General features: G+C 39.0%; 1 protein-coding gene across 6 annotated transcripts in view; it reads left to right on the forward strand.

Moving 5' to 3' along the window:
• The window catches only part of LOC111154603 (heterochromatin protein 1 binding protein 3), a 37,275-nt gene extending 9,651 nt beyond the window's left edge, over positions 1-27,624 (forward strand). For 5 of the 6 annotated variants that reach the window (XM_022514289.1, XM_022514287.1, XM_022514288.1 and 2 more), the window contains 10 exons: positions 57-210; positions 1,704-1,863; positions 4,193-4,336; positions 6,549-6,629; positions 7,736-7,890; positions 16,438-16,528; positions 21,681-21,840; positions 23,435-23,546; positions 25,577-25,690; positions 26,297-27,624. In XM_022514289.1, the coding sequence (XP_022369997.1) occupies positions 57-210; positions 1,704-1,863; positions 4,193-4,336; positions 6,549-6,629; positions 7,736-7,890; positions 16,438-16,528; positions 21,681-21,840; positions 23,435-23,546; positions 25,577-25,690; positions 26,297-26,591 (1,466 nt within the window). In that variant the 3' untranslated portion in view covers positions 26,592-27,624. The remainder of the gene's footprint in view (positions 1-56; positions 211-1,703; positions 1,864-4,192; positions 4,337-6,548; positions 6,630-7,735; positions 7,891-16,437; positions 16,529-21,680; positions 21,841-23,434; positions 23,547-25,576; positions 25,691-26,296) is intronic. The other variant, XM_022514290.1, reaches the window with a different exon arrangement.
• Positions 27,625-27,900: the final 276 nt, after the last annotated feature.

Here is a 27,900-nt window from a genome sequence, read left to right on the forward strand (position 1 = left end):
TTGACTCAGTCTCTAATATATCTACTTGATCCAATTCTGCTCACCTGATTTTTTAGAACCAGACATAAGTTCAGAGGAATCTGTCTCTACTGTAGAAGAACAAGAGAATGAAACTCCACCTGCTACATCTAGTGAGACGGAGCAGCCAAAGGGAGAACCTGAGAATGAAGAGAAGGAAGAGAACAAGTCTTCAGAGGAAACCAAAAAGGAGTAAGGAGTCATGCATTCTTGCTATTTATAGTAATTGAAGACTGTGTAAAAGGACTGTAGATCAGATCGTTTAAGGCATTATAACAGTGGTTTATGCTAGATATTTGCTGTGTACTTGGATTTACTTTTTAGAATTATTGTTTGAAATAGGTTTGTTATGTAGTTGTATGGCCTATTAGAGTTTGTAGTAGTTATCGTAATAGTGGTTTGCATAACTCAAAATTCATTGCTCTTGCCTTTGGAATTTTTTTTGCTTAGAATTCATTGTGGGAGTGTCTGATATTTTAATCATTGACATAATTTCAATAAGAAATGAAACATGACTCTAAAAATCTGACCTGGGAAACACTTCACCATTTTATTCCTGCCTCTGCCTCTGTGAGTTGTTTTTATATGCTTCTGTAAGAAAACATTAGTCTATACCAGCTATTGCCAGAGTCACCTAAAACTCTGTGTATGTTTGAAGAAGTATTCATCAGTTGGAGGGTGACATTGAGAATCTGAAAGTGAAATTTGCTACTGATAATCTGTACAATGTGGTGGCATTTCTTTTTTATCTTTATTTTTTTTTTTAAGATTTTATTATTTATTTGAGAGAGAGCAAGCGAGTGCGCACACAAGAGGGGGAGGGGCAGAGGGCGAGGAACAAGAGCTCCATCCCAGGACCCCGAGATCATGACCTGAGCCAAAAGCAGCCGCTTACTGGCTGAGCCACCCAGGCACCCCAGTAATTCTTTTTTAATTTAAAGTGGGTTTTTTGTTTTTGATTTTTTTGTTTGTTTGCAGGACAGCTGGTCTTGTTCTGTTCTTTTCATAGTTGGTCAGAATTGTTAGGAATTGCTTTTTAAATGAATGAATAACTTAGTAATAACTGCACTCTCTGGGTGTAGTCCTCAAGGAATCCTTTATAGGCTTAAGTTCTCTGGAATTTTTAGCAGCTACCCTGTATTTTAGGTGCATGGAGTGCTATTATTATTTTTAGAATACAGTTTGTGTAATGCTTTATGCTCACAAAATTGTATTTACAAATATAATTCCTGCAACAAACTTGTAAAATATTTGGCCTTATATTACTATTTTGCAGCTGAGGAGGCTGAGACTCAGGTCACCTGCCAAGGTCATACAGCTAGTAAATGTTAGAGCAAAAACCCAAACCCAGGTCTTCCAACTTGAGAGCTTGAGTTCTTTTCACTGTGCTAAATGACAGCTGTTGTAGTTAGAATATGTTTTAAAATTCTCATTTCTTTAGTGTGCTGGACCTTCATAGTGTTAATTTATCTGACTTCTGCAACTAAGGGAAAACACCTTTTTGTTCATTTATAGTATCCAATTTTTTAAAAAGGTTTTATTTTGTGAAAATTTGCTCATTTTATGTATCACTTTAGTGTGGAAATAAAACATTAATTTTTATCCTTCCCTTGTCTATTCTTCTTTCTGATTTTATACCTCTTTCTGCAGTTTACTTTGCATAATAATAATTCTTTGTTTTAAAGTGAAAAAGATCAGTCTAAAGAAAAGGAGAAGAAAGTGAAAAAAACAATACCTTCCTGGGCTACCCTTTCTGCCAGCCAGCTAGCCAGGGCCCAGAAACAAACACCGATGGCTTCCTCCCCACGTCCCAAGATGGATGCAATCCTAACTGAGGCCATTAAGGCAAGTTTTTATTACAAGCAGTTCATCTTAGATTTATTTTGTTCGTCTTTGGGTTATTTGAAAATGGCATATTCCTGTCCAGACATGAGAAATCTTGCTCTGCTTCCTAAAAGATACTTAAATGGAAGAAAGCCATTGTGAAGTTCATGTTTTGTTTTTGTTTTTGTTTTTTAAGAAAATCACATTTGGCGAGCACTGTTAATTTTTTAATTCAAATTTATGAGAGCAAGTATTTTTAACTTTAGTGTTTTGGTTAAATATAGTTTTGTTTTTTTTTTTTCAGTTTATTGGTTAAATATAGTATTTATTTGAAGGCTGAACCTGTTAATTCATTCGACAAACATATTTAAGGACTAACTTCTGTGTATCTGTAACCCTGCTAAGGATATAGCAGAGAAGAAAACAAACAGGGTCATCTTTGCCCTTAAGAAGTCTGATTCTTACTGAGAGTAACTGAGTAGCATAGAGGATTTTTATTTTAAAAAGATACACTGTCTTTAGGTCCAATTCAAAGCTGAGCGTCTAATACTGGTAATAGCTAGCTTTCTCACCTGAGCTCTAAGAAACCCTCTTAAAAACCTTACTACTTTGCTTCATCACCAGAAATTCTCTTTGCACAGTTTTATGACTTTACTGTAATCCACTGACTCCCATTAGTTTACCAGTAGCTTGCTTATTTTAATTTTTAAGGTTTTCTTCTAATCTGACCTTGCCTTTTTTGTTTAAGTTTTTCTGGTTATGCTTACCTTGCTAATTTTGCATGATGAGATGATAATCTCACTAGTTCCTCTTACCATCTCATCATCCAAATTAACAAAATGCCCTCATTTTAGGGACCTTATTGCTAGGATCTCAGTCAAAATTAGGGATAAAGACCAGTGTAATCAATGGTGGTGTACAGAGGAAAGGGGAGCCTTGTGATCATTCTCAGAATTTGAGAATGACACATGAACTGGAAAAGGGTTTGCCTTCAGACCTCTCCCTGTACTCTTTTAAGAGGGCTCTCAACTCCTTAAAACTTTCTTGGTCTAGATAACTTGACTGTAGTGAGATCTCTTTTCTTTGTATATCCTTTCTTCCAGGATTTCATTCACTTCATGACCTCTCAGCCTAGATTTTGAGGAGCAGAGTTACAATGAAGCTGGAGAAGGGACTAAAATTTTAAAGTAGTGAAACAAAAAGAACAATATAATTAGGCCTGAAGAATGGTTTGAATCTGCGCATATTTGTACAAATGAGGCTATGTGTGTGTATGTGTGTTCCATGCAACGTAACAAATCATTTCAGACCACTGATACCATTTTGTGAATAAACAGGAGTCCTGATGTCTACTTCCATCTCTGTCAGTTCGGTGCAGCATGAATTGTTTTAGCATTAGAGAGTTCTTTTCTGCTCGATTTTCTTTGTATTTTCTTAAAAGATTAGGAGTAAACTTTAATGGGTTGTAATAGATCAAAGATACTTGAAGTAGGTGAACCATATTAACACAACTTTGTTTTATGTTGTACAATTTTTCTTTATTGTCAAAGTATATAAAATAACATTCAACTAAGTCTTTATCCAATGAGAATTAATTGACATGTTTAGTTTATAGACAACGGCAACACAAAATTGGTGTACTAGCCAATTAGGTTGATAACAGATGCTCTTTATGTAAAGCATTTGAAAAAAATTTGCCACCTTTGTGACGTAATGACCTATGTAAGTCTTCCATGGTCATTATTCAAATGGAATATAGATAAATTGGATGGAAACAGAAGAGGGCATTTTAAGTCGCAGCCGAATGCTCTCATTGTTACCCAAAACTCTGCTTAAGATTTTCCATCTGTAAACCGCTTTACGCCATTTATTCAGATTATCTTTATGTTCTCTGCTGATATTCACACAAAGTCTTCAGAGAAACATTGGTCCTTGTATGCTTAAAGCTCATTCCATAAAGTGAACCAGATCTGTAATCCTACAAGTAATAAAAATGCTGTGTTTTCTTCATTTTAATGCTGGAGATCTGTCTTTTAAATATAGAACAGAATTAAAATGGGAAGAGGTTCTTCCTTGACACACACAATATCGTTTCTATGTTGTATTTTCGCTTTGCCTGTCTTGAAGTAAGTTAAAATTATTGTTGCAAAAAGATTGTATTTCTGTATTTTTCAACAGCCATGATGATCTGAAGTTACCTGAAAGACTACTCCTTCTTTCTGCCATTTTTATCATCCTTTGTCAAGTTCACCTCCAAAATAATTTATTTTGAAAACATGTCAGTTTTTCTGTCTAATGAAAAGCAGCGAGTATAAAGTAATGTGTATGGTTTGGTAAATCTGTTTTCTAGGCATGCTTCCAGAAGAGTGGTGCATCAGTGGTTGCTATTCGAAAATATATTATCCATAAGTACCCTTCTCTGGAGTTGGAGAGAAGGGGCTACCTCCTTAAACAAGCACTGAAAAGAGAATTAAATAGAGGTGTCATCAAACAGGTATTAACCAATTATTGGGGATGAGATCATTTCAGCATGTATTAACTATAAGTCCACAACATTTAGAGTTTTTGTGTCCTCTTTTGTAAATTAATATGACGATGAAATGCTTAAACTTAACCTATTTTTATTATTTGAAACTAGGTTTCAGAATCACGGGTGCTGGTTACCTTTGATAAGTTAACTGTTCTGGAGAGCAGAAGCATTATGATAGTGTAATTTGTTTCTGGTGCTCCTTGTACTTTTATAAATTTTATCTATTTTTTTAGAGAGCACACACCAGTCCATGAGCTAGGGGTGGGAGGAGGGAGGGGCAGAGTGAGAGAGAGCGAGAGCGCGAAAGGGAGAAAATCTTAAGCAGATTCCATGCTGAGCGCAGAGCCCTACACAAGGCTTGAGATCATGACCTGAGCTGAAATCAAGAGTCAGATGCTTAACTGACTGAGCCACCCAGGTGCCCCATAATTAGATTTTTTTGGGGGGGCCACTTATGCTTGAGATCACCTAGTACTGAAGATGAGAGCTAGGATTAAGGAATCATTTTCTTGGAGCAGCAAAAAAGAATTATTCTTGTCCTGTGTTTGTTAGTTTTAAAGCCTAAGTTATATAACTAGACTCGTTACTGTTAATGTATTTGTAAATAGGTTTACTTTAACTTAACAATATTAAAGCTTGTTAGGAGCTCAGAGAAGCCTGAGTAAATTGAGACTGGTCTAAAACCAATATTGATTTCAGGCCTAAATCCATGTAGTTTTGCATAGTACATAAAAATACTGCTTAGAATCATAAAAGTTTAAAGTTGGAATGGACTTTATCTTAAATCCTCTTCATAGGTCAAGTAATCACAATCCCATGGTAGTGGCAGAAATGGTCAGAGGACCTAGTTAACTGCATTCCAAGAGTCCTGTTTCCTTTCTTATACCTTTCTGCACAGTTTGATTAATAGAGAATTCTGTGCCACTCAGGCATTTACATTCTGATTAGGAACTTTCAAGAAGTACTTCATTCCACAAATATATATTGTTCCTGTGTGCCGGGTCCTTAGGGGCCCATCAGTGAGTAAAACAGATTTCTGCTGTGGAGCTAATGTTAGAGCTTTCTCAGAATGTTGTATAACGATAATTGTATGGCCTTCAAAACAGTCACTGATTAAAAGGTATTATCTAACCAATGTAATTAGAACCAAAGACTTGTCCTCTACCATAGCATATGTCAGCACAGTTTATGAGCTGGCTTTGTGGTGTGTGTGGTTTTTTTTTTTTTTTTTTTTTTTTTTTTTATGAAATATAGTTTATGACCTATTCTTGCCTCGTAGGCTGACCTCAGTTTGATGCTTAAACAACAGTTTATAGGCTGAAAGCATTTCAGCTTGATTGCTACATTCATAGTAGCACAAATAAAGCTAAGGTGTGGAGGACTCAGGTTAGTGCCAATCAGCTTTAAAGTTCTATGAAAGTGCTTTGTAAACTGTGGAAATATGTGGTAAGACTTACACATACCATATGGGGTGGCTAAGAATTAATCAGATAACTATTCCCATGTGCAGTAATAATCATTAATGGGCGATCTGGGAAGCACTGTAGTTTGAGATCAGCAGGTTGTAAACTTTTGCCAAGGAATGATCTTCCTTTCAAGACAGAGATTTTCTTATTATCCCCAAGAGATTGTCCCCCCCCCTTTTTTTTTAAAGATTTTATTTATTTATTTGACAGAGATCACAAGTAGGCAGAGAGGCAGGCAGAGAGAGCGGGGGAAGCAGGCTCCTCGCTGAGCAGAGTCTGATGCGGGGCCCGATCCTAGGACCCTGGGACCATGACCTGAGCTGAAGGTGGAGGCTTAACCCACTGAGCCACCCAGGCGCCCCAAGATTGTCCCTTCTTTCATAGTACTTTTTTGGGGGGTGGAAAGCTCGTAGACTATTTAACCTGGTATCACAATAGCATTCTTCCCAGTTTCGTAAATGAGGAAACAAAAGCTCAGAGACTTTAGGGGGTTGTCCGATACTAAATGGCTAGTAACTGTAAGTAGGATTCAATCCCAAGTCTTTCAGTCTGTCCATTGTTCTTTTTTCTCTGAAGGGTTGAGCAGTACTGTACATTAGTTCTTATAGTACCATGCCCTGTACTTTGTTTGGGTAGTATAAAGTTATAAATATTAATAACACAGTAATTTAAAAATATTGATTATTGCAACTGTAATTACTTTACCTTAGGTAAAAGGAAAAGGTGCTTCTGGGAGTTTTATTGTGGTCCAAAAATCAAGAAAAACACCTCAGAAATCCAGAAACAGAAAGGTAAGAAGTCTCTACCACAGTTTGAGCTCTATAAAACTATTTCTTCCACTAGACAGAACAGCACTGATTGAGTGTTCCCTGTGTGCCAGCACTGTGCCGAGTGCAGCCTTTTTCCTAAGGCCTGGAGAGGTTGTAAATGATTCGCTCGCTATCAGCCAGCTAATGAGTAGAAAACAGGCAGTGTGTAAATCCAAGCACTCCAGCCCCAGAGCCCATGCACTTAACTGCCATATGTTGAATTATGGGCAACTGTATGAATTATATTCCTTTTATTGAAATATGAAATGTTAAACTAAAAGGGGCATATGAGTATATCTTTACCCAATATTAAACCCCAAAACTATACCCAGAGCCTTTTTGTTTTTGTTTTTCTTTTCCTCTTCCTTTTCCTTTTCTTTTTTGTGCATACTAACACTTCTGTTCCTTGAGATACATATTTTCATTTATGGAAAGTATTTGTACTATAATAAAGTGAAATATGTAGTATTTCCTCTATGTCAGTAACTGAAATCATGACTATTTCTCTATGTCTGTGTTTTTGCAACTCCAAAGATTTTTGTACTTTTTTTCTAAAACTTTGAATGAAATAAACTCTTTACAGAGCTTTTTTGGTGCTGTGTGCTCCTTTTGATTCTTTGTTATTGAAGGCTAAGGATAAACTAGGACCTTTAATTAAAGTCTAACATTTCTTTTTCTTTCTTTCTTTCTTTTTTTTAAGAGAGGGAGGGGCAGAGGGAGAGGGAGAATCTTAAGCTCCACACACAGTGCAGAGCCCGGTCTGGGGCTTGCTCTCGCAACCCTGAGATCATGACCTGAGCTGAAATCAGGAGTCGGATACTTCACCTACTGAGACACTGGGGCTCCCCTCTTTTCATATTTATACATATTTTAACTCTCAATCTGAAGTTCTTATCTCAAATAAGTTGCCACACAAGTGCCATTATACTAACCCCTGTGGTATATTTAGTTGAATGTGGAAAAAAGTGATAGTATTCTGCAATTGATTTAGCAGTCAATTTAGGTAAGCCCTTGAGTTGAATATAGAAGCATTCGAACAGAGAACTTCATATTCTGTAATGATGATAATTTTTGATATTATATTTCAGAACAGAAACTCTGCAGTGGATCCAGAACCACAAGTAAAGTTGGAGGATATTCTCCCATTGGCCTTTACTCGCCTTTGTGAACCTAAAGAAGCTTCCTACAGTCTCATCAGGAAATACGTGTCTCAGTATTACCCTAAACTTAGAGTGGACATCAGGTATGAGCTGTTTGCCTAGACTTCAATATACAGATGTCTGTGTTATTCCCTTAGCCCCCTTTCTCATGAGAAAGGAGAAAGAGTAAATATTCAAGAAGGAGAACATTTTAGGGGCACCTGGGTGGCTCAGTCTGCCTTCGGCTCAGGTCATGATCTCAGGGTCCTGGGATTGAAATCCCCATTAGGCTCCTTTCTTGTCAGGAAGCCTACTTCTCCCTCTGCCTGTTGCTCCCCCTGCTTGTTAGCCTGTGTACACGCTCTCTCCTTCTGTCTCTCAGTATCTCTCTCTGACAGATAAATAAATCTTTAAAAATAAAAAGGGATGCTTGGGTTGACTTTAACATTTAATGCTTGGGTTGAATTTAACATTCCGGCTCTTGTGAATAATGCTGCTATGACTAGAGATGTACTAACATCTCTTTAAAATCTTGCTTTCAGTGCTTAAGGGTCTATACCCAAGAGTGGAATTGCTAGATGATACAATAATTTTAGTATTTATTTTTTTGAGAAACTGCTGTACTGTTTCACACAGTGGCTGTATCATTTTACATTCCAGCCAACAGTGCACAAGGGTTCTGATTTTCCCATGTCCTCGCCAACCCCTGTTTTTCTGGTATTTTGATATTAGTTATCCTCAGTTGGTATGAGGTGATTGGTGTATGCTCTATTTTTTATTTAGAGTTTGAAACGTAAGAGAATTCAGGTTTCCAAAAACCTTTACAGAGACAGTACTGTCTTTGTCATTTAAACATTTAAGGTAGAGTTCTGGGAGAATTTTGGTAGTAATTCATTGCTAAAAAATTTGCTACTTAAAAATATGTAGAATGATAATTTAGACTGTCAACATGTGCTAGTTTGTGGATTCATGCAGACATATTGTTTAAATTTATAATTCGCAGAGTTTGTGTTTTAAGTGTGTTTATGTGAGATCTTTGTTATATGACTTTTAGAGAATTGTCTTCCAATCCAGAGTCATTTCTGTGATTTCTGTCTTGCGTGCACATTGTCCTTTACTGTTTAGCTCCAGTATGTACTTGCATTACTGAGGCCTGTGATTAGAATTGCTGAAGTTTCAACCCAGACGCCACATTTTCAGAAAACCACTTCGTGATCTTCAGAGTGCCCAATTAAAGAGTCAATGAAATGGTACAAAAGAAAAGAGAATCATAGAAGCACAAAGTTTGAAATTAATATCCTGATTTTTTCATGCTTTTTCTGCTGAGTATGACCCACAGATAGAGCTGTGAGCTAGAAATGCACGTATGATGCATGTACGATGCATTTAAAGATGGAAACACATTTCACGTTCATTGCTCTTTACTCTCTGGTGGCTAGAGACCTTATCACCTCCCAGCTTTTTTCTTTCCTTACCATACTGCTCTTCTCACAGGAGACAGGTTGTTGCTAGCAGCAGAACTTCACTCTGCATCTAATCTTTAGGAACATTTCTCGTCATCGTCTTATGTTGAAACAAAATTTGTCTGATAATAGATGGGTTACCAACCCATAATGGTAAAAAACCTGAAGATCTTTATCTATGACCTTATTAATGATAACTTTTTTTTTTTTTTAGGATTTTATTTATTTGAGAGAGAGAGCATGAGAGGGGAGAAGGTCATCCCTCACCTTTGGTTCTGGGAGCTGGGAGCCTGATGTGGGTCTCGATCCTGGGATTCCAGGAGCCGAAGGCAGTCGCTTAACCAACTGAGCCACCCAGGCACCCGATAACTTTTTCTTTTGAAACCCTTTTTCTTTTTACTGCTGTGACACCATAATGATTTTGTCTCTGACTGTAGTGCAATCCTGTCGTACATACAATTAACATGACAATTTAGCTGTGGTTAGACTTGGTCAAGAGAGCAAAAAAAATGCAGTTTTATTTCATTTTATTTTAAAGATTTTATTTATTTATTTGACAGAGAGAAAGATCACAAGTAGGCAGAGAGGCAGGCAGAAGGTGGGGCGGGGAGCAGGGCCCCTGCTGAGCAGAGAGCCCATTTCGGGGCTCAATCCTAGGACCCCGAGATTATGACCTGAGCCAAAGGCAGAGGCTAAACCCACTGAGCCACCCAGGTGCCCCAAAAATGCAGTTTTAAAGTACAAGTTATTTGTACTTGATGTCTACAGTTTTCCCCCTCCTGCCCTTTTCTGTTTTTAATTTTATTTATTCTTCTTAAATAAGCTCTACACCCAATGTGAGGCTTGAACTCACAACCCTGAGATTATGCTCCTGAGATCATGACCCCGAGTTGTATGCTCTATTGACTGAGCCTGCCAAGCACTCCTTTCCCCTTACTTTTTTTTTTTTTTTTAAGAATTTATTTATTTGACAGAGAGACAGCGAGAGAGGGAACACAAGCAGGGGGAGTGAGGAAGGGAGAAGCAGGCTTCCTGCTGAGCAGAGAGCCCAATGCAGGGCTTGATCCCAGGATCCTGTGATCATGACCTGAGCTGAAGGCAGACGTTTAACGACTGAGCCACCCAGGTGCCCTTCCCCTCCTACCTTTTTTTAAACCCACTTTTGTCACACTTCACTCTCAACCATCTTACCTGAAATACTTTTTCCTGTCATTGCCACAGGTGACGTCCATGTTGTAAATTTTAGTAGTCCATTCATAGTCCTTAATTTACTTGCTGGTCTTTCACTGGCATTGACTTAATGTATTCACGAACTCCTGTCCTTCCTTTCTTTACTTTCTTCACTTGCCTTCTAGGACAGCCTATCTTCCTGATTTTCTTCCAACTTCACTACCCATTCTTTCTCAGTCTCCTAAGGATTAGATTGTAGGTCTCTTGTCTTTTTTTTGTTTTTTACTTGTTTGGTTTCTGTTTTGTTTAGTGTTTTTGTTTTTGTTTTTCAGTGATCTCTATACCCAATATGGAGTTCAGACTCCTGATGCTGAGATCAAGAGTCTCAGGCTCTTCTGACTGAGCTAGCTGGCCAGGCTTCCTTCTTGTCTTTTCTATCCACATTCGCTTGGTAATTCTTTTTTACTGTCAAAGCTGGACACTACTAACTCACAGATATATAAATCTAGCCCATACCTCCCTCCTGGCTGCACATTCACATAGACAGATGCTTATTTCCTGTCACTACTTGTGTTTCTAACTTTACATGTTCAGAACTGAGCTCTTGAACCCCTCCCCAAAAAGTTTTGTGTCTTCCGTATCTTCTCCACCTCGGTTAATGGCGACATCATCTTTCTAGGTGCTGAAGCCAGAAACATTGCTTTTATGATAGTCTCTTCCATTTATTCCACACCTCCATCTAATCTGTAAGCAATTACTTTGGATTTGGCTTTAAGATATTACCATAAACAGACCTCTTCTCATTACCTCCACTGTTACCGCTCTCTTCCAAGCCACCATCGTCTCTAACTTGTATTACAGCAATAACTTCCTAACTGTGCCTCTCACGCTCCCTCCCCTTCAGTGTGTTTTTAGCATAGCAGTGAGAGTGGGACTTGTAAAAATATAAGATAGATCATATCCCCTTGCCACTCTACCTTCTAGTGGCTTCCCAACCCCCACATAATTAAAGCCAGAGTCTCTGAAAACAGTATACAAGACACTACACTTCATTGCTTCTCTGACCAAACCACCACTACCCTTCCCTCACGTAACTGGCATCAGAGTCTGCATGCTTGCTGTTCCCTTTGCCTGGATGGTTTCCCCCATAATCCACTTGGCCTTCACTACCATCAGGTTTTGCTCTAATGTCATCGATAGAGTGCCTTGACTCTGCCATGATTGCCTTCCCTTTTTTTTTTTTAATCCTTTTATTTTGGAAATTTACAAACATACACATAAATGCAGTGAGAACAAAACCATCATACTAACATTATTTAAGTTCTTAACAGCTAATGTGCGGGCCATGTTCAGTGTCCTCCAAGATGACTTTTTGTAGTTTTGTTCCAGTCAATATCCAGCCATGGCCCATACACTGCATTTTATTGATGGCCCCACCCAAAATACATCTGCAGCCTTTCCCTTCTCTCCCAGGATTCAGAATGCTACTTCTCTGAAGCTTTATTTTTCTCCATACCTCTCATCACATTCTAACATATGCTACATCTGCCTAGTCTTTCTAAAATTACCTGCCTACCCCATTAAAATGTCAGAATCCTGAAGGCCAGGATTTTTATTTAAATTGTTCACTTTTGTTTCCTCCAAGCCTAACACATAGTAGATGCTCAGTAAATATTAGTTGAATAAGTGAATGAATGAATGAACATGGGCTTTTCACCTGGCCATTCCACAAGGAGCCTGTGTCCTGGAGCGTGTGAGATGAGACGTGAATTTCTTCTCCCATATACCTAGAGGCTGTAATAGCACTGTGGTTAAGAGTACAGACTTCGGAACCAGACCCCTTAGGTTTAAATCCCGATTCTGTCATTTTCTAGCTTTGTATCACTAAGTAAGTTATCCCTTTGTGTCTCAGTTTCCTCATTGATAAGCAGTGTATTGATAAGGTTGTTAGGAGGCTCAAATCTCTTAGCACATGTTAAACTCTTAGAACAGTGCCTGGCATATAGGTAGCGCTCAACTCATGTTAATATTTTCAGTCTCAGTTCCAACATCATTCTTACAGTATGAGCATTACACTGTGCTAAATACGATTTTAATGTTCAAGGAGTATTTTTTTAGGGGCACCTGGGTGGCTCAGTCAGTTAAGCTTCCCACTCTTAATTGCTGTTCAGATCATGAGATCAGGGTTGTGAGATCAAGCCCCATGTGGGGCTCCATGCTGGGTGTGGGGACTGCCTAAGATTCTCTTTCTCCCTCTCTGCCTCTCCCCACCCCCCGTTCTCTCTCTCTAAAAAACCTTAAATTTGGGAGCATCTGGGTGGCTCCGTCATTAAGCGTCTGCCTTCAGCTCAGGTCATGATCCCAGGGTCCTGGGATGGAGCCCCACATTGGGCTTCCCTGCTCAGCGAGAAGCCTACTTCTCCCTCTCCCACTCCCCTTGCTTCTGTTCCCTCTCTTGCGGTCTCTGTCAAATAAATAAATCTTTGGGGGCACCTGGGTGGCTCAGTGGGTTAAAGCCTCTGCCTTCAGCTCAGGTCATGATCCCAGGGTCCTGGGATCCAGCTCCACATCAGGCTCTCTGCTCAGCAGGGAGCCTGCTTCCTCCTCTCTCTCTGCCTGCGTCTCTGCCTACTTGTGATCTCTTTCTGTCAAATAAATAAATAAGATCTTAAAAAAAAAATAAATCTTTGAAAAAAAATTAAAATATAGGGGTGCCTGGGTGGCTCAGTGGGTTGGGCCTCTGCCTTCGGCTCAGGTCATGGTCCGAGGGTCCTGGGATTGAGCCCCTCATCGGGCTTTCTGCTCAGCGGAAAGCCTGCTTACCCCTCTCTGCTTACTTGTGATCTCTGTCTGTCAAATAAATAAATAAAATCTTTAAAAATATATAAATTTAAAAAGACAGTGTTTTTATATAATATGTAAGTCACTTCTTTAATTTGGTAGCAATGATTTTTTGCAACTCTAAATTAAAAACTGGGTATGTTGGGTTTACGAAGATTTGGGGTTTATTCTAGGAAGATACCTTTAGAACTCTCAAGGGTAGAGGCTCAGTTAGTCAAGCATCATGGTCCCTTCAGCTCAGGTCACGATCCCAGGGTTCTGGGATTGAGCCCTACATTGGGCTCCCTGCTCAGCAGAGAGCCTGCTTCTCCCTCTCCCTCTGCTGTTCCCCCTGTTCGTTACATGCACACACCCTCTCTCGCTCTGTCAAATAAATAAAATTTTAAAAAACTTTCCAAGGCATTAGGAATCATTCTGTCTGGTATAAATTTATATTGTCTTTTTGATTTTTTTTTTTTCTGCCTCCACCAGAATAAGAAAATAGCGCAAGATTCCGTGTATGCCTTATACTTTTCTCTAAACTTTTTAATGTCTTTGGTGACCTTTCCTAACATTTTCAACACTCATTTCAAGAGTTTTTTTTTTTTTTTTTTAATATATTTTTTTAAATTTATTTTTATTTATTTGACAGAGATCACAAGTAGGCAGAGAGGCAGGCAGAGAGAGAGGAGGGGAAGCAGGCTCCCTGACAAGCAGAGAGCCCGATGTGGGGCTCGATCCCAGGACCCTGGATCATGACCCGAGCTGAAGGCAGAGGCTTTAACCCACTGAGCCACCCAGGCGCCCCTCAAGAGTTTTTTGATGTTCTTAATTCCATTTATGGATTTCTTTTTTTTTTTTTTTAAGATTTTATTTATTTGAGAGAGCACAAGAAAAGGTGAGGATGAGCAGGGAGGAAGGACAGAAGGAGAGAGAGAAGCAGGTTCCCCGCTGAGCAGGGATTTGATGCAGGACTTGATCCCAGGACGCTGGGATCATGACCCAAGCTGAAGGCAGACACTTAACAGACTGAGCCACCCAGGCGCCCCATTTAATGCATTTCTGCCAGACTGATGGTAACTTTCTTTCTTTTTAAAGATTTTTATTTATTTATTTAACTGACAGAGACAGTGAGAGAGGGAACAGAGGCAGGGAGTGGGAGAGGGAGAAGCAGGCTTCCCTCGAACAGGGAGCCTGATGTGGGGCTTGATCCCAGAACGCGGGGTTCGGGGTTCATGACCGGAGCCGAAGGCAGACTCTTAATGACTAAGCCATGCAGGCATCCCTGATGTAACGTTCTTATTCAGATGCTTCCAACTCAGAATCCTTGCTGTCAGCTGCATTTTTGTTTTCCATCCCTTACCTTTGGTTCTCTCTGTGCATGGCTTTCATTTTTATATCCCTCAGTGCAGACTGATTTTCTCCACAGTTGAAAAACATGGCTATCAGCAGTCACCCATTATTCCCTGCTTCTAATTAAAGTGGTATAATGATCTAATTAAGAACAAAACTTGTTAATAAGAATAAAAAGTCCCTTAAAGGTATATAGCACTTTATAGTATAAAACACTTTTGTTTACACTGTTTTCCATAATTCTTAAAATAGACTTAAAAATACATATCCCAATCCCAATTTTCCTTACCTGGGGTTACCTGACTGTTCACTGGTAAAGCCAGAACTTTTATTTTGTTTTTCAATTTCATACTTCCTGCTTTTTCCACTGTTCTGGGTATCTTTTATTGGAAAATGCAAGCATAGCATAGTGAGCAAGATTGTAGAATCTGGAATCAGATTGTCTAAATTTGTAACTGGTTCTTCCACTGCCTAGCTCTGTGACCTTGGAGAAATGACTTTTCTGTGTCACTCAGCTTTTCCCCATCAGTAAAGTATGGGCAGTAATAGTACCTGTTTCTTGGATTTGTTGTATTTTCTAGTTTATTCCATGCAAATAAAGCATGTCAGATAGCATTTGGCATCTTAGTAAGTGCAGAATGGTGTGATACAGACTTTAGAATTTTTCAGAACAAGGATCTGTGCCTGCGAATTAGCGCTAAGTTAAAGAGATGGGGCTTGATCAGATCTGGAAGAAAGTAGAATTTTTTTTTCTTTTAAGATTTTATTTATTTGGCAGGGGGGAGAGAGTGCGCATAAGCAGGGGGAGCTGCATTCAGAGGGAAAAGTAGGCTCCCCACTAAGCAAGGAGGCTGATGCAGGACTCCATCCCAGGACCCTAGGACCATGACCTGAGCCAAAGGCAGACGCTTAATCGATATGAGTGACGCAGGTATCCCAAGGGTGTAGAATTTAGATGGATGGTGGAGTGGGGAAGGCATTCTTAAAGGAGCCTCATGAGACAATTGCAGTGGCAGGAGTTGGCATTCTTTTTGATAACTAAAGGGTCTGACTGCATCTAGACTAATAAGAAGTGGGATTACGTCATGGAAGGCTTTGAAGCTGGGTTGAGGCATTAGGACCCTGACACCTCATCAGTTGAGTAACATCATAAAGGTGTTATACATAGGTGTCTATACCTTCATAGGTGTATTGACCTAATAGTGATATGCATTATGAAAACAGAAAGCAGCACAGTGCCCAGAAGGGAGGGCATGGTAGCTGGTACTAAGATTATGGCAGTGGTGAAAGAATGGGCCATTCTGAGATTTTTTTTCCCCAAGATTTTATTTATTTATTTATTTGACAGAGATCACAAGTAGGCAGAGACGTAGGCAGAGGAAGAGGGGGAAGAAGTCTCCCCACTGAGCAGGGAGCCCCACATAGGCCTCGTGCCAGGACCCTGAGATCATGACCCAAGCCAAAGGCAGAGGCTTAACCCAGTAAGCCACCCAGGCGCCCCTTGAATGGGACCTTTAAACATACCCATGCTTTGCTTGATTACATGGTTTGGTTGCCACTGTTGTTGATGAAAATAAATGGAGGGTGTTTGGAGTGTCTTGAAGTTCAGAAATTGGTTGTGTGTGGTATATGGTTCTGTGTATCTGGGTAGTGACTTCTTTGCTCAAAGAAAAAAAGAACGCCACTTGTGTTAAGGGTGCCAGTACTTTATATTATTGTCCATTTTAACAAAGTAGCACATATAATAAGAATTAAGAACACAGTTCAGGGAATAGCCCTGGATTTGTTTCTTCAAATCTCTCCTTCATTGATGTATTGATTGCTATTCTTTTGTTTTCTCTGCAGGCCTCAGCTGTTGAAGAATGCTCTGCAGAGAGCAGTAGAGAGAGGCCAGTTAGAACAAATAACTGGCAAAGGTGCTTCTGGGACATTCCAGGTTAGAGGCTGAAAAGGATTGTAGAGAAGTGGTTCTCAGAAGTTTGATTTCAGGACCTCCTTACACTAAAAATTTGAGGACCCCAAGAGGTTTTTTTTATGTGGGTTATACCTGTCAATATTTATGGTGTTAGAGATTAAAACTGAGGGAACTTTTAAATATTAAATTTTTAAAAAAATTTTCGCATTAACATAAATGATAAAATTTTTTGTGAAAAATAACTATATTTGCCAAAACAAAAAAATTGAATGAGAAGAGAAGAAAGGTACTGTTTATTAAAAACTTGCAAAAGTCTTTAATATCTTGGTGAAGAGAAGACAGCTGGTATCTACCTGTTCAACACATTTTGAGTTGTATCTGAAGAAAATTCACCACACATAGTAATACAGTTAGAAAAGTGTGGAGTATTTTCAGATAATTTTTAAACAGTTGTGGACGTTATTCTTTGATCCTATATGAAAACTCAACAGGTGATAATTTTAAAAATATATATTTATTTATTAGAGAGCTGTTGAGCATGTAGGGGGTGAGAGGGACAGGGAGGGAGGGTGTGGGACAAGTAGACCTCTCACTGAGTGCAGGGCCCCACCCACGGCTCAGATCTCACCACTCTGAGGTCATGACCTGAGCCAAAACCAAGAGTTGGAACAAATGATAATTTTTTAATAGCTTTATTGAAGTATGGTTTATATTATAAAATACATTTATTTTATTTTTATTATTTTAAAATATTTTATTTATTTATTTGACAGAAATCACAAGTAGGCAGAGAGGCAGGCAGAGAGGGGGGGAAGCAGGCTCCCCGCTGAGCAGAGAGCCTGATGCGGGGCTGGATCCGAGGACCCTGAGATCATGACCTGAGCCGAAGGCAGAGGCCTTAAGCCACTGAGCCACCCAGGTGCCCCTTTATTATTTTTTTTTTAAGATTATATTTATTAATTTATTTGAGAGAGATCACAAGCAGGCAGAGAGGCAGGCAGAGAGAGAGCAGGCTTTAACCCACTGAGCCACCCAGGTGCCCCAAAATACATTTATTTTAAATTATGATTTATAATTCATAATTTTTTAGTAAATTTGCAAAGTCGTACAGCCATCACCACAATCCAGTTTTAGAACATTTTCCTCACCCAGAAAGCTCTCTTGTGCCCACTTGGAGTCTCTCCCCATTCTCATTCTCAGCCAACCTACTAATGGACTTTCTCTTTATATAGATTTGCCTTTTCTACATGTTCATATGGATAGAGTCATACAGTATGTGGCTTTTGTGTCTGGCCTCTTTCACTTAGCGCAGTCTTGTTTGAGCCTTGTCCGTGTTGCAGCGTGAATCCATGCTTTCCATTCCTTTGTATTGCCGCATGGTATCCCGCTGTATGAATCTAACACTCTGTTTATTCACAAGTTGATGAAAATTGGGGTTATTTCCACTGTTTTTACTCTTCTGAGTAATGTTGCCAATGAGCATTTACATCTCAATCTTTGTTCAGACACATATTTTTTTTCACATGGATACATAACTAGGAGTGTGGACTTGCTGGACTGTATGGTAAATTTATGTTGTAAGAAACTCCCAGAGTGGCTGCATTATTTTACATTCCCACCAACAAAGTGTAAGGGTTCTAATTTCTCCGTATCTTCGCAGACACTTGTTACTGTCTTTAAAATGCTAGCCATACTGGTGGATAGAAAGTGTCATTTCATTGTGGTTTGCGTTGGCCTTTCCCTCCTGATTGCTGATGTTGACCATCTTCTCATGTGCTTAATGGACATATGTTTATCTTTTCTGGTAAAATGTCTCTTTAATTACTTTTCCTGTTTTTACAGTTGGATTATCTTACTGAGATATAAAACTTACGTAACTAGATATAAGTTCCTCACTAGATATATGATTTGCAAATATTTTCTCTTAACTCTGTGGTCTATGCTTTCACTTTCCTAATCGTGTCTTTTGAAGTGCAAAAGTATTTAATTTTGATGAAAGCCAGGTGATCATTTTTTTAAATGGCCTCTGCTTTTGGTGTTGTAATTAATAAATCACCACCTAACTTAAAATCACAAGATTTACTACTATGGTTTTTTAAGTAGTTTCAGCTCTTGCATTTAGGCCTATCCATTTTGAATTTTATTTGTGGTATAAATAGGTGAGGTGAGGTGAGGATATAAATATTTATATTCTTGCATGGGGATATCCACTTGTCCTAACATTATTTATTGAAAAGACTGTCCTTTGCCCACTGAATTGCCTTGGCATTTTATAAAAAAAACAATTGACTGTAAATGGTAAGGGTTTATTTCTGAACTGTAAATTTTGTCCCATTGATCTACATGTGAATTTTTTTTTTTTTTGATATTTTATTTACTTATTTAAAAAGAGAGATAGCAAGAGAGAGCATGAACAGGGGGAGGCGGAGAACCGATGTGGGACTCGATCCTAGGACCCTGGGCTCATGACCTGAGCTGAAGGCAGTCACTTAACCGACTGAGCCATCCAGGCATCCCTATATGTGAATTCTTATGCCAGGGTCACACTGTTTTGATGACTATAGCTTTGAAAATTTTGCAGTAAGTTCTGAAACTGGGAAATGTTAAAGTGTAGTTTAAAAAAAAATGTTTTGATTATTCTGGGTCTTGTGCATTTCTATATGAATTTGTCAGTTTTCACAAAGCCAGCTAGGATTTTGGTAGAGATTGCATTGAACCTGTATATCAATTTGAGAAGAATCATTATCCTTATAATACTGATTTTTCTAGTTCATGAAGTTTTGTTTATTCAGAGCTTTAACTTTTCCAGCAGCATTTTGTAGTATAAAGATCTTCGATTTCTTTTGTTGAGTTTATTCCTAAGTATTTTATTCTTTTTCCATGTTATTGTGAATGGAAATACTTTGACTTCTGGATATTGCTAATCTGTGGAAATACAATTGATTTGTCTACTGATTTTATACAATTGATTTGTCTATTGATTTTATATTAATTCAACTTCGCTGAACTCATTTACTGTTCTGGTAGTTTTCTTGTAGGCTCCTTAGGATTTTTTTGTGGACTCCCTGGGATATTCTACATACAGAGTCATATTGTTTGCAGATAAAGACAGTTTTACTTCTACCTTTCCAATCTAGATGTTTTGTTTTGCTTTTTTCTTGCCTAATTGTACTGGCTAGAACCTCCAGGACAGTGATGAGAACAGACATCCTTATCTTGTTCCCCATTTTAGAGGGAAAAACATCAAATCTTCCACCATTAAATTAGCTGTAGGTTTTTCATGATGCCTCTTACCAAGTTGAGAAAATATTTTCCTCTATTACTTGATTGCTGGGAGTTTTTATTGTGAACAGCTGTTGGGTTTGTCAGATGATTTTTCTGTGTCTCTTGAGATGGTCATGTGGTTTTTGTCCTTTATCCTGTTAATATCATGTATTACATTAACTGATTTTGTAGTAATTCCTTAAAGATTAGTTGCCATGTAGAACCTGAGACCATATGAGTGAAATTTTTATTCTTGCCCTTAAAATCATTTGGTCTTGAACTTGGAGTGGATCTTCTAACCAGGCATAGTTTCATAACAGGATCATTTGGAAAATAGTGGTTCACTGAATTATGTAGCTTAGTAAAATATTATCACATTTCATCAAATAATAACAAAAGTAACATTATATTACCTGCTGACCTCATCAGAACAGTATTTAAGTACTGGGAAATTAACCAGGCTCACCATGGTGTAAATACAAGTGTTCTGTGATTTAAAATTTTTCTTTAAAAATTGCTTTTTTTTTTTTTTTAATTGCTTTTTAGAGGCACCTGGGTCGGTCAGTTGGTTAAGCAACTGCCTTCGGCTCAGGTCATGATCTTGGAGTCCCAGGATTGAGTCCCACATCGGGCTCCCTGCTTGGTGGGGAGTCTGCTCTCCCTCTGACCTCTCCACTGTCACACTCTATCTCTCTCTCTCAAATAAATAATTTTTTTTTTTTAAAAACTGCTTTTTATGCTTGGTAACAAATATTGCTAGTTTTCCTTGGAGGAACGAGACACTTATTTAATACATTTTTAAGAAAATATCTACCAGGATCCCAAGTCCTAAATAACTATAATTTATCTGTTTGTTGTTCCATCAAGTAAGAAAGGGTGTTCCATGAGTAATGCAGCTAGTTCAGCTCACAGCTCAGTCACTGAGGGTGCTTGTCCTTGAGACCACCGTCATACCTCCAATGCAGCCGATAGGCTTTATGTGTTCCTCCCATCTCATCCCATAAAATAGCAAAAAAAGTGCACTGTGGTTGAGATTCAATAAAATAATTTTTGCTACTTCATTAAAGGCATTCCTAAGTGAAATTGACTTTTTATTATTTTTTTTTAAACACAGTGCATAGCAATAAAGAATACAATAACTGTTGGTACATTTTTTTGTCTCCTCCTTGATTTGTGGTAAGGTGGCAACAGTTTTGCCCACCATTGCTTTTCTACCATTAGTGCAAATGTCACCACAGCGAAAAAGGCACATCACATCTTAGTATTATTATGAAAATTGTTCTGACCTTACACATCCTCTGAAAGAGTCTCAGGAACCCCGGAGAATTTGTAGACTGCTCTTTGAGAATCTCAGTTGTAGACCATACCTGAGTTTGTCCTTTTACCCTTTTTGATTATTGGTACTGATCTTTGTTCACCATCCTTTTGTCCTTGGAATATGCTATGTGATTTTCTGTTGTATGATACCATAAATAGTTATTAAACTTTTCCTTTGCTGTTTTCCTTGAAGGAGTAAAAAGGTTATTTTTTTTATATATATATAACTACTGTATTTTTCAGATTGGGACAAAGGAAGTATTCTCAAAAGTATCTTATTTATTGGGGCATAACAAGTTAACTTGCTTATTGGGGGAGAACAGTTACTCTGTTTGAGTTAGGGTAGCTGTTGCTGTTTTAGGTTGGATGGAAGGGTGAATGGAGAGAGGAGAGGCCATAGGAGGGTTGGGACTCCTCAGTCAGATTGAATACCTGATAAATGGGAAGAGAAAGTCCCTAACCTGACAATTTATTGTAAAACATATCTGTGCTAATGCAGGAACTCCGACCCACCTGGTGCAGAGGAGTCTTGTCTTGACCTGCTTTGGGAGAGTGTTGTCTTGATGCTTTTCTCTTCCTCCTTGGAAAACAGCTGAAGAAATCAGGGGAGAAACCCCTGCTTGGTGGAAGCCTGATGGAATATGCAATCTTGTCTGCCATTGCTGCCATGAATGAGCCGAAGACCTGCTCAACCACTGCTCTGAAGAAGTATGTCCTGGAGAACCACCCAGGGACCAATTCTAACTATCAAAGTAAGACTCAGAGTTGTATGCCGTGACTGGGCTCAGGGGAATTATCTTGTGAAACATTTTAGAGCCCGTGCTGTTAATGACAAAGCATTAAGTGCCGACTGTGAAACCAAGAGGGAACAACAACTTTACAGATTTATTATTTACAAAAAGAAAAATTATCAAAGCTTTTCCTTAATTTTTTAAAATATTTTATTTATTTATTTGACAGAGATCACAAGTAGGCAGAGAGATAGGCAGAGAGAGGAGGAAGCAGGCTCCCCGATGAGCAGAGAGCCCGATTCGGGGCTTGATCCCAGGACCGTGGGCTCATGACTTGAGCCGAAGGCAGCCGCTTAACCCACTGAACCACCCAGGCGTCCCCTTTTCCTTAATTTTTACAATCTCTATTGAAGATCAGGATTTGATTTTATTTCGCTGTAAAGGTTTTTCTCATTTTTGTTGTAATTTAAATAAATCCTTGGTTCAGGACACCTCTCAAGTATAGTTTGTTTTTGCCTTTCTGAATATTTACTAAAACATCTAATTTCACCTTGAAACCAAGCCGGTGTTTTAAAATATGACTTGCTATTTCTCATTGCCTTTTAAGCCCTAAAACAGAAAATGCTTTTTTTTTTTTTCCAGTAAAGTGTGTTTACCCTGTCAGGTAGTGTTTGTGATTCAAAGTCTCATCCTAGCAGCACCATCACATATGGAGTAATGTGGCTGGGTGTTTTCTCAGTGCGGTGCTAGACTAGGCATAGTGGTGTAGGTAAAGAATGTGGAAAATAAGTAACAAAATGCAAACTAGACTGTATTATTTTAATTAAAAGTACTTTTGAAGCCTTAATATTAAGTGACTGAGCATATATGCAGTATGAATTTTTTAATGTTACGGAAGAATGCTTTCTGGTCATTTTTTTCATGCATTACTTTGAAAACTGCTGTGACTTTTTTTAATCTTTCCTTCCTTAAAATATGTACTGTGTTTACTGTGTCTGCTGACCCTTTACAAACCATTTCATGATTTTCCCTTTTGGTTGAGTATTAGAAGAGAAGATGAAGTTGGTTATTAACCTTTTCAATTTCACTGATACTGCTACTGTGTTTTGGACACTGAATCACCATAAAATGTAGTTTTGATGTGTCTCTGTATGAAAGATGAGAATCGGTGAGGCCTTTAGAAGCCATAGTATTATTCTGTGGTTTGCTGTGATACTACTCTTTATCGATATTCTCCTAGATGATTTTCCTAGTACAGATGGGCATTCAAGGGATGTTCGAATGAATGGAGATGAGAGATGTAGTTTTAAGTTGGTTCTTAATCATTTTTGTGCCACTGTAGGGCAAGTGACCACTCTGCGCTCCTGTTTTCCTTTCTGTGAAATTCGGAACTTGGCTTAATGGTCTCTAAATCTCTTGCTGTGACAGTTTAACCTTTTCAAATTTATGGGCACTTAATTGTTTAGTGAATTATTCATCCCTTTGACCACAAAGAATTCCCTTAGCACATGTCAACTAGTATCTGTGACAGGACAGTAAATTGATATATAACTAATCAGAGTTGAGGTAATTACCAAATTTAATAAACAACTTTCTTTATGAATTTTTTGTTCAGTGCATTTGCTGAAGAAAACACTGCAGAAATGTGAAAAGAATGGGTGGATGGAACAGATCTCTGGCAAAGGATTCAGTGGCACCTTCCAGCTCTGTTTTCCTTATTATCCCAGGTAAGCAGCTAGCCCATAATGTGAAGTGTTGGTCATTGTAAATTTAAAATCTGATTCCAGGTTACAGGCTTGGGCTTTTAACTTATTAACTTGTTACTGTTCTACTTGAAAGTAAAGACTACTTGAGGCAGTATTGTTTTGGTTTTGTTTGTTTGTTTGTTTAAGATTTTATTTATTTATTTGACATACAGAGATCACCAGTAGGCAGAGAGGCGGGGGTGGTGGTGGGGAAGCAGGCTCCCTGCTGAGCAGAGAACCTGATACGGGGCTTGATCCCAGGACCTTGAGAGATAATCTCAAGCAGACTCCCACACTAAGCATAGAGCCTAACTCAGAGCTCAGTCTCATGACCCCTGATATCATGATCTGAGCCAAAGCCAAGAGTTGGATGCTTAGCCGACTGAGTCACCTACCTAAGGCAATATGGTTTTAGAGTAAAAGCTTTTCATGTAGGAGTCAGGATTTGGGCTGCCCTGCCAGAGCTTATCGTTAGCCATCCGTTCCTACAATCAGGCATTGAATTCTTTGAGCTCCTTGGCCATTTTTATGTTCAGTCCTTCTTTATTAAGTAAATGCTAATGAGAAAAAGATTATTAGAGGATTGGGTATGTTTTAGTTGTCCATCATTCAGGGTGCCTGGGTGGCTCAGTCTGTTGAGCATCTGCCTTAGGCTCAGGTGGTGATCTCAGGATCCTAGGATTGAGTCCCACATCGGGATCCTTGCTCAGTGGGGAGTCTGCTTCTCCCTCTCCATCTACATCTCCCCCTGCTCATGCTCACTCGCTCGCTCTCTCACAACAAATAAATAAATAAATAAATCTTTGTTTTGTTTTGTTTTGTTTTTAATTGTCAATTGTTCAAGGAGAAAGAGCATTGGCTGCTTCCAAGAATCCTGATTTGCCTTCTCCATACTATAGAGGCCATTTCCTTGAAAACCTCTTTTATCTTTCTTTCTTTATTTATTTAAATATTTATTTATTTATTTGACAGACAGAAATCACAAGGAGGCAGAGAGGCAGGCAGAGAGAGGAGGAAGCAGGCTCCCCTCTGAGCAGAGAGCCCGATGCAGGGCTCGATCCCAGGACCCTGGGATCATGACCCGAGCCGAAGGCAGAGGCTTTAACCCACTGAGCCACCCAGGCGCCCCTTACCTTTATTTATTACTGCACTAAAAAAATAAGTTGAGCACCTCCCATGGGCCAAGCACTGTCCTTTGTGCCCATGTGATGGCCTTCTTATGCTCTCATTTCTTGTAAAGTGCTGTGACATGTACCACTAAAACCCTATTTTATTTTTTTTTTTTAATTTTTTTTAAAGATTTTATTTATTTGACAGAGATCACAAGTAGGCAGAGAGGCAGGCAGAGAGGGAGAGGGGAAAGCAGCCTCCCTGCCGAGCAGAGAGCCCAATGCAGGACTCGATCCCAGGATCCTGGGATCATGACCTGGGCTGAAGGCAAAGGCTTAACCCACTGAGCCACCCAGGTTGCGTATTACTTAAAGTTCTCAGACATTAAATTTAATTCTTAAAGTCAAGCACATAAAATGTTATAATTTAAGGAATTATTAATCAATGAGATCAATGTTTTTATCAGTAAGGGCAAAGAAAATAGAAAGTCCTCGCTGTATTTCTCTAAAACTTGAAGAGATTCAGCCTTTATATTATTTTGAGGTCTTTGCCGGTATCAGGAGGGCAAAACGTGTAGTGCTGTGCAGACGGTTCGCTGCTCGGTATTCAGTGGCCAATACAGTGCCGGACACACATGAAGAGCTTAAGTAATCGTTTCACCAAGTGATTAAGAATCAATTTTATTAAATGGCAGGAGGAAGGGAATGAGGGATGGTCTGGGACTTTTACAGATTTGTTATAACTGTGTGTTCAGAATAAGTTAAACTGTAACCTGATACTTATAACATGGCATTTGAATGTCCACGAAATAGCACCTAGATTCACATTTCTCTTTTGTCCTATATGGGACTTTTCTTTGACCTAATTTTACCTAATTTTTCTTCCCTTTTTCCTTTTCATAGCCCGGGAGTTCTATTTCCAAAGAAAGAGCTTGATGATTCACGAGACGAGGATGAAGAGGAGGATGACTCCTCAGAAGAAGACTCTGACAATGAAGAGCCTCCACCTAAGAGGAGGTAAAAATGGCAGTAATAGTGACAGTGACTGAACAACTCGGATCCCTCTCAGAAAGTTCTTTGTGTAACATTTGATCTTGTCTTCTTGAAAGTTCAGTGGCTTTGAACTTAGGAAGCCCTGTGAATACGTAATTTACCGTTTGGTCAAATCTGTATGTGTGTCCATAGTTTGTTGGTTATTCAAAGAAAAATAATCCCGTATTTTTTTAGTAAAAACATCATGAATTACGTATAGACTTCCATGAATCCTTAGTAAAGGCTCCAGTTAAAAAATAATAACATTCCGGGGCACCTGGGTGGCTCAGTGGGTTAAAGCCTCTGCCTTTGGCTCAGGTCATGATCCCAGGGTCCTGGGATCAAGCCCCACATGGGGCTCCCTGCTTGGCGGGGGGGCCTGGTTCCCCCCACCCCCCCCACCTGCCCTTCTGCCTACTTGTGATCTCTGTCAAATAAATAAAATCTTTTTTAAAGAATAATAACATTCCTACCCTTTCCATAGGTGGCTTTTTATCTGCGCTAGATCTTTTGTGGCAAAGTATCTGGTCATCCTGGCAAAGTGAATCTCTCAAGAACTAAGTGATGGTCTTTGCTCTTTGGTTCTCACAGGTTGCAGAAGAAAACCCCAGCGAAGGCATCCATGAAGGCTGCATCTGTGAAACAGAGAGTGTCCAAGCCTACACCTAAAGTCCCAGCTGCCCAGCGTGGGAAAGCTAGGCCCCCGCCCAAGAAAGCCCCTCCCAAGGCTAAAACTCCAGCCAAGAAAGCCAGACCCTCACCTTCAGTCATCAAGAAACCTAGTGGTGGCTCTTCAAAGAAGCCTGCAGCCAGTGTGAGAAAGGAAGTGAAATTGCCCGGCAAGGGCAAATCCAACATGAAGAAATCTTTCAAAGCAAAAAAGTAAATTTTATAGGGAAAAAAAAAGGGGTATCATGATAAAATTCAGAATCTTATTTTCTAAGGTCAGTGTGCATTTGTTTTAGTTTTGATGCTTTTAAAAATTACATTTTTTTCCTCCCCTATGAACATTGTGGGGAGGGAATATAAATAAACCAATATAGGCATTTGTTAGCTTTAGGTGCTGTTCTTGGTGCCTGCCCCTTCCCTCAGTCCTTTTAATTTCTGCGATAACTCTGGATTTTCCTGAACTGTATAATCTACACTTGTCATTTTTTCTCCCTCCACCCCAACCCTCTTTTTATGGTCAGCTTTGGCTTTTATTTCCCCCCTTCCAGCTTTATCTAAACAGTTGCAAAGATTTTTATATTTGTAGAAAGCATCATGAATAGGATGCTGGTCAGGTGCTGGAAGTAAACAAGAGGCGGTATATAGCACTGACAATTGTAAAGCCTTCTGCCTAGAGACTCCAGTTATAGCTGTAATAATTAATCTTATTTATAAAACCACTCCACTAACTCTCTCTCTCCAATTATATAAATACAGAGACATCTTAGCTTTGGAAATAAGCCGAAAAACGTTATGATTTCATTAGGTTCTGAAGACCTGTGACTCCTTTGGGCCACTTTCATATTGGTCAATTTCCAGGTTTTTTTCACTGGCCCAGGGCATTGTGTTCCCTCAACCGCAAGCACAAATTCCCTCCACCACTTGATTTTTGAAGGAGAAATATAGGAATACATTTAATTTGTGATTTCTGGTGTCACCTGTGTTACCAAAAACCAAAACATATAAAATCTTCTTGATCAAATGTTTAAATATATTTTTTAATATTTGGAGCATGACTTGTCATTTCCAGTTTGCCTTTTTTATAAGGAAATGTTGGAGAGTTACATCATTGCTAATGTAGAAATGTTAAGTGGAAAAACATACAATTTGCTAAAATAAACTAAATTCCAGATTCATCTGTGGGTTTTTTTCCCCTCCTTTCTTTCCACAGCACTTTTGATATCAAGCAAGTGGCTTCCTTTTTGAGATACTTTAAAAAAAAGGAGGGGGGCAAATGAAGCCCGACTACCTAAACCTTCCTCATTTGTATTTGTTTCAGTATCGTGCAGTTGTGTTTAATAGTACTAGCTTTCTACTTGGGAAATACTGATTTTTGGTTATCATTTACCCTCCCTGTGGCACTTGACATTTTAATTGTCTTAAACTTTTTGGTGTATGCCTCTGGCCCCTTTGAGTGCTGCCAGAGGCAAAAGACATTTGTTTTGTTCATTCCACTTGCATTGTCTCCTGGGATCTCGTCTGCAGCC

Source organism: Enhydra lutris, unplaced genomic scaffold, assembly GCF_002288905.1.
Source record: "Enhydra lutris kenyoni isolate GAN:26980312 unplaced genomic scaffold, ASM228890v2 scaffoldscaffold38, whole genome shotgun sequence".
NCBI lineage: Eukaryota > Metazoa > Chordata > Mammalia > Carnivora > Mustelidae > Enhydra > Enhydra lutris.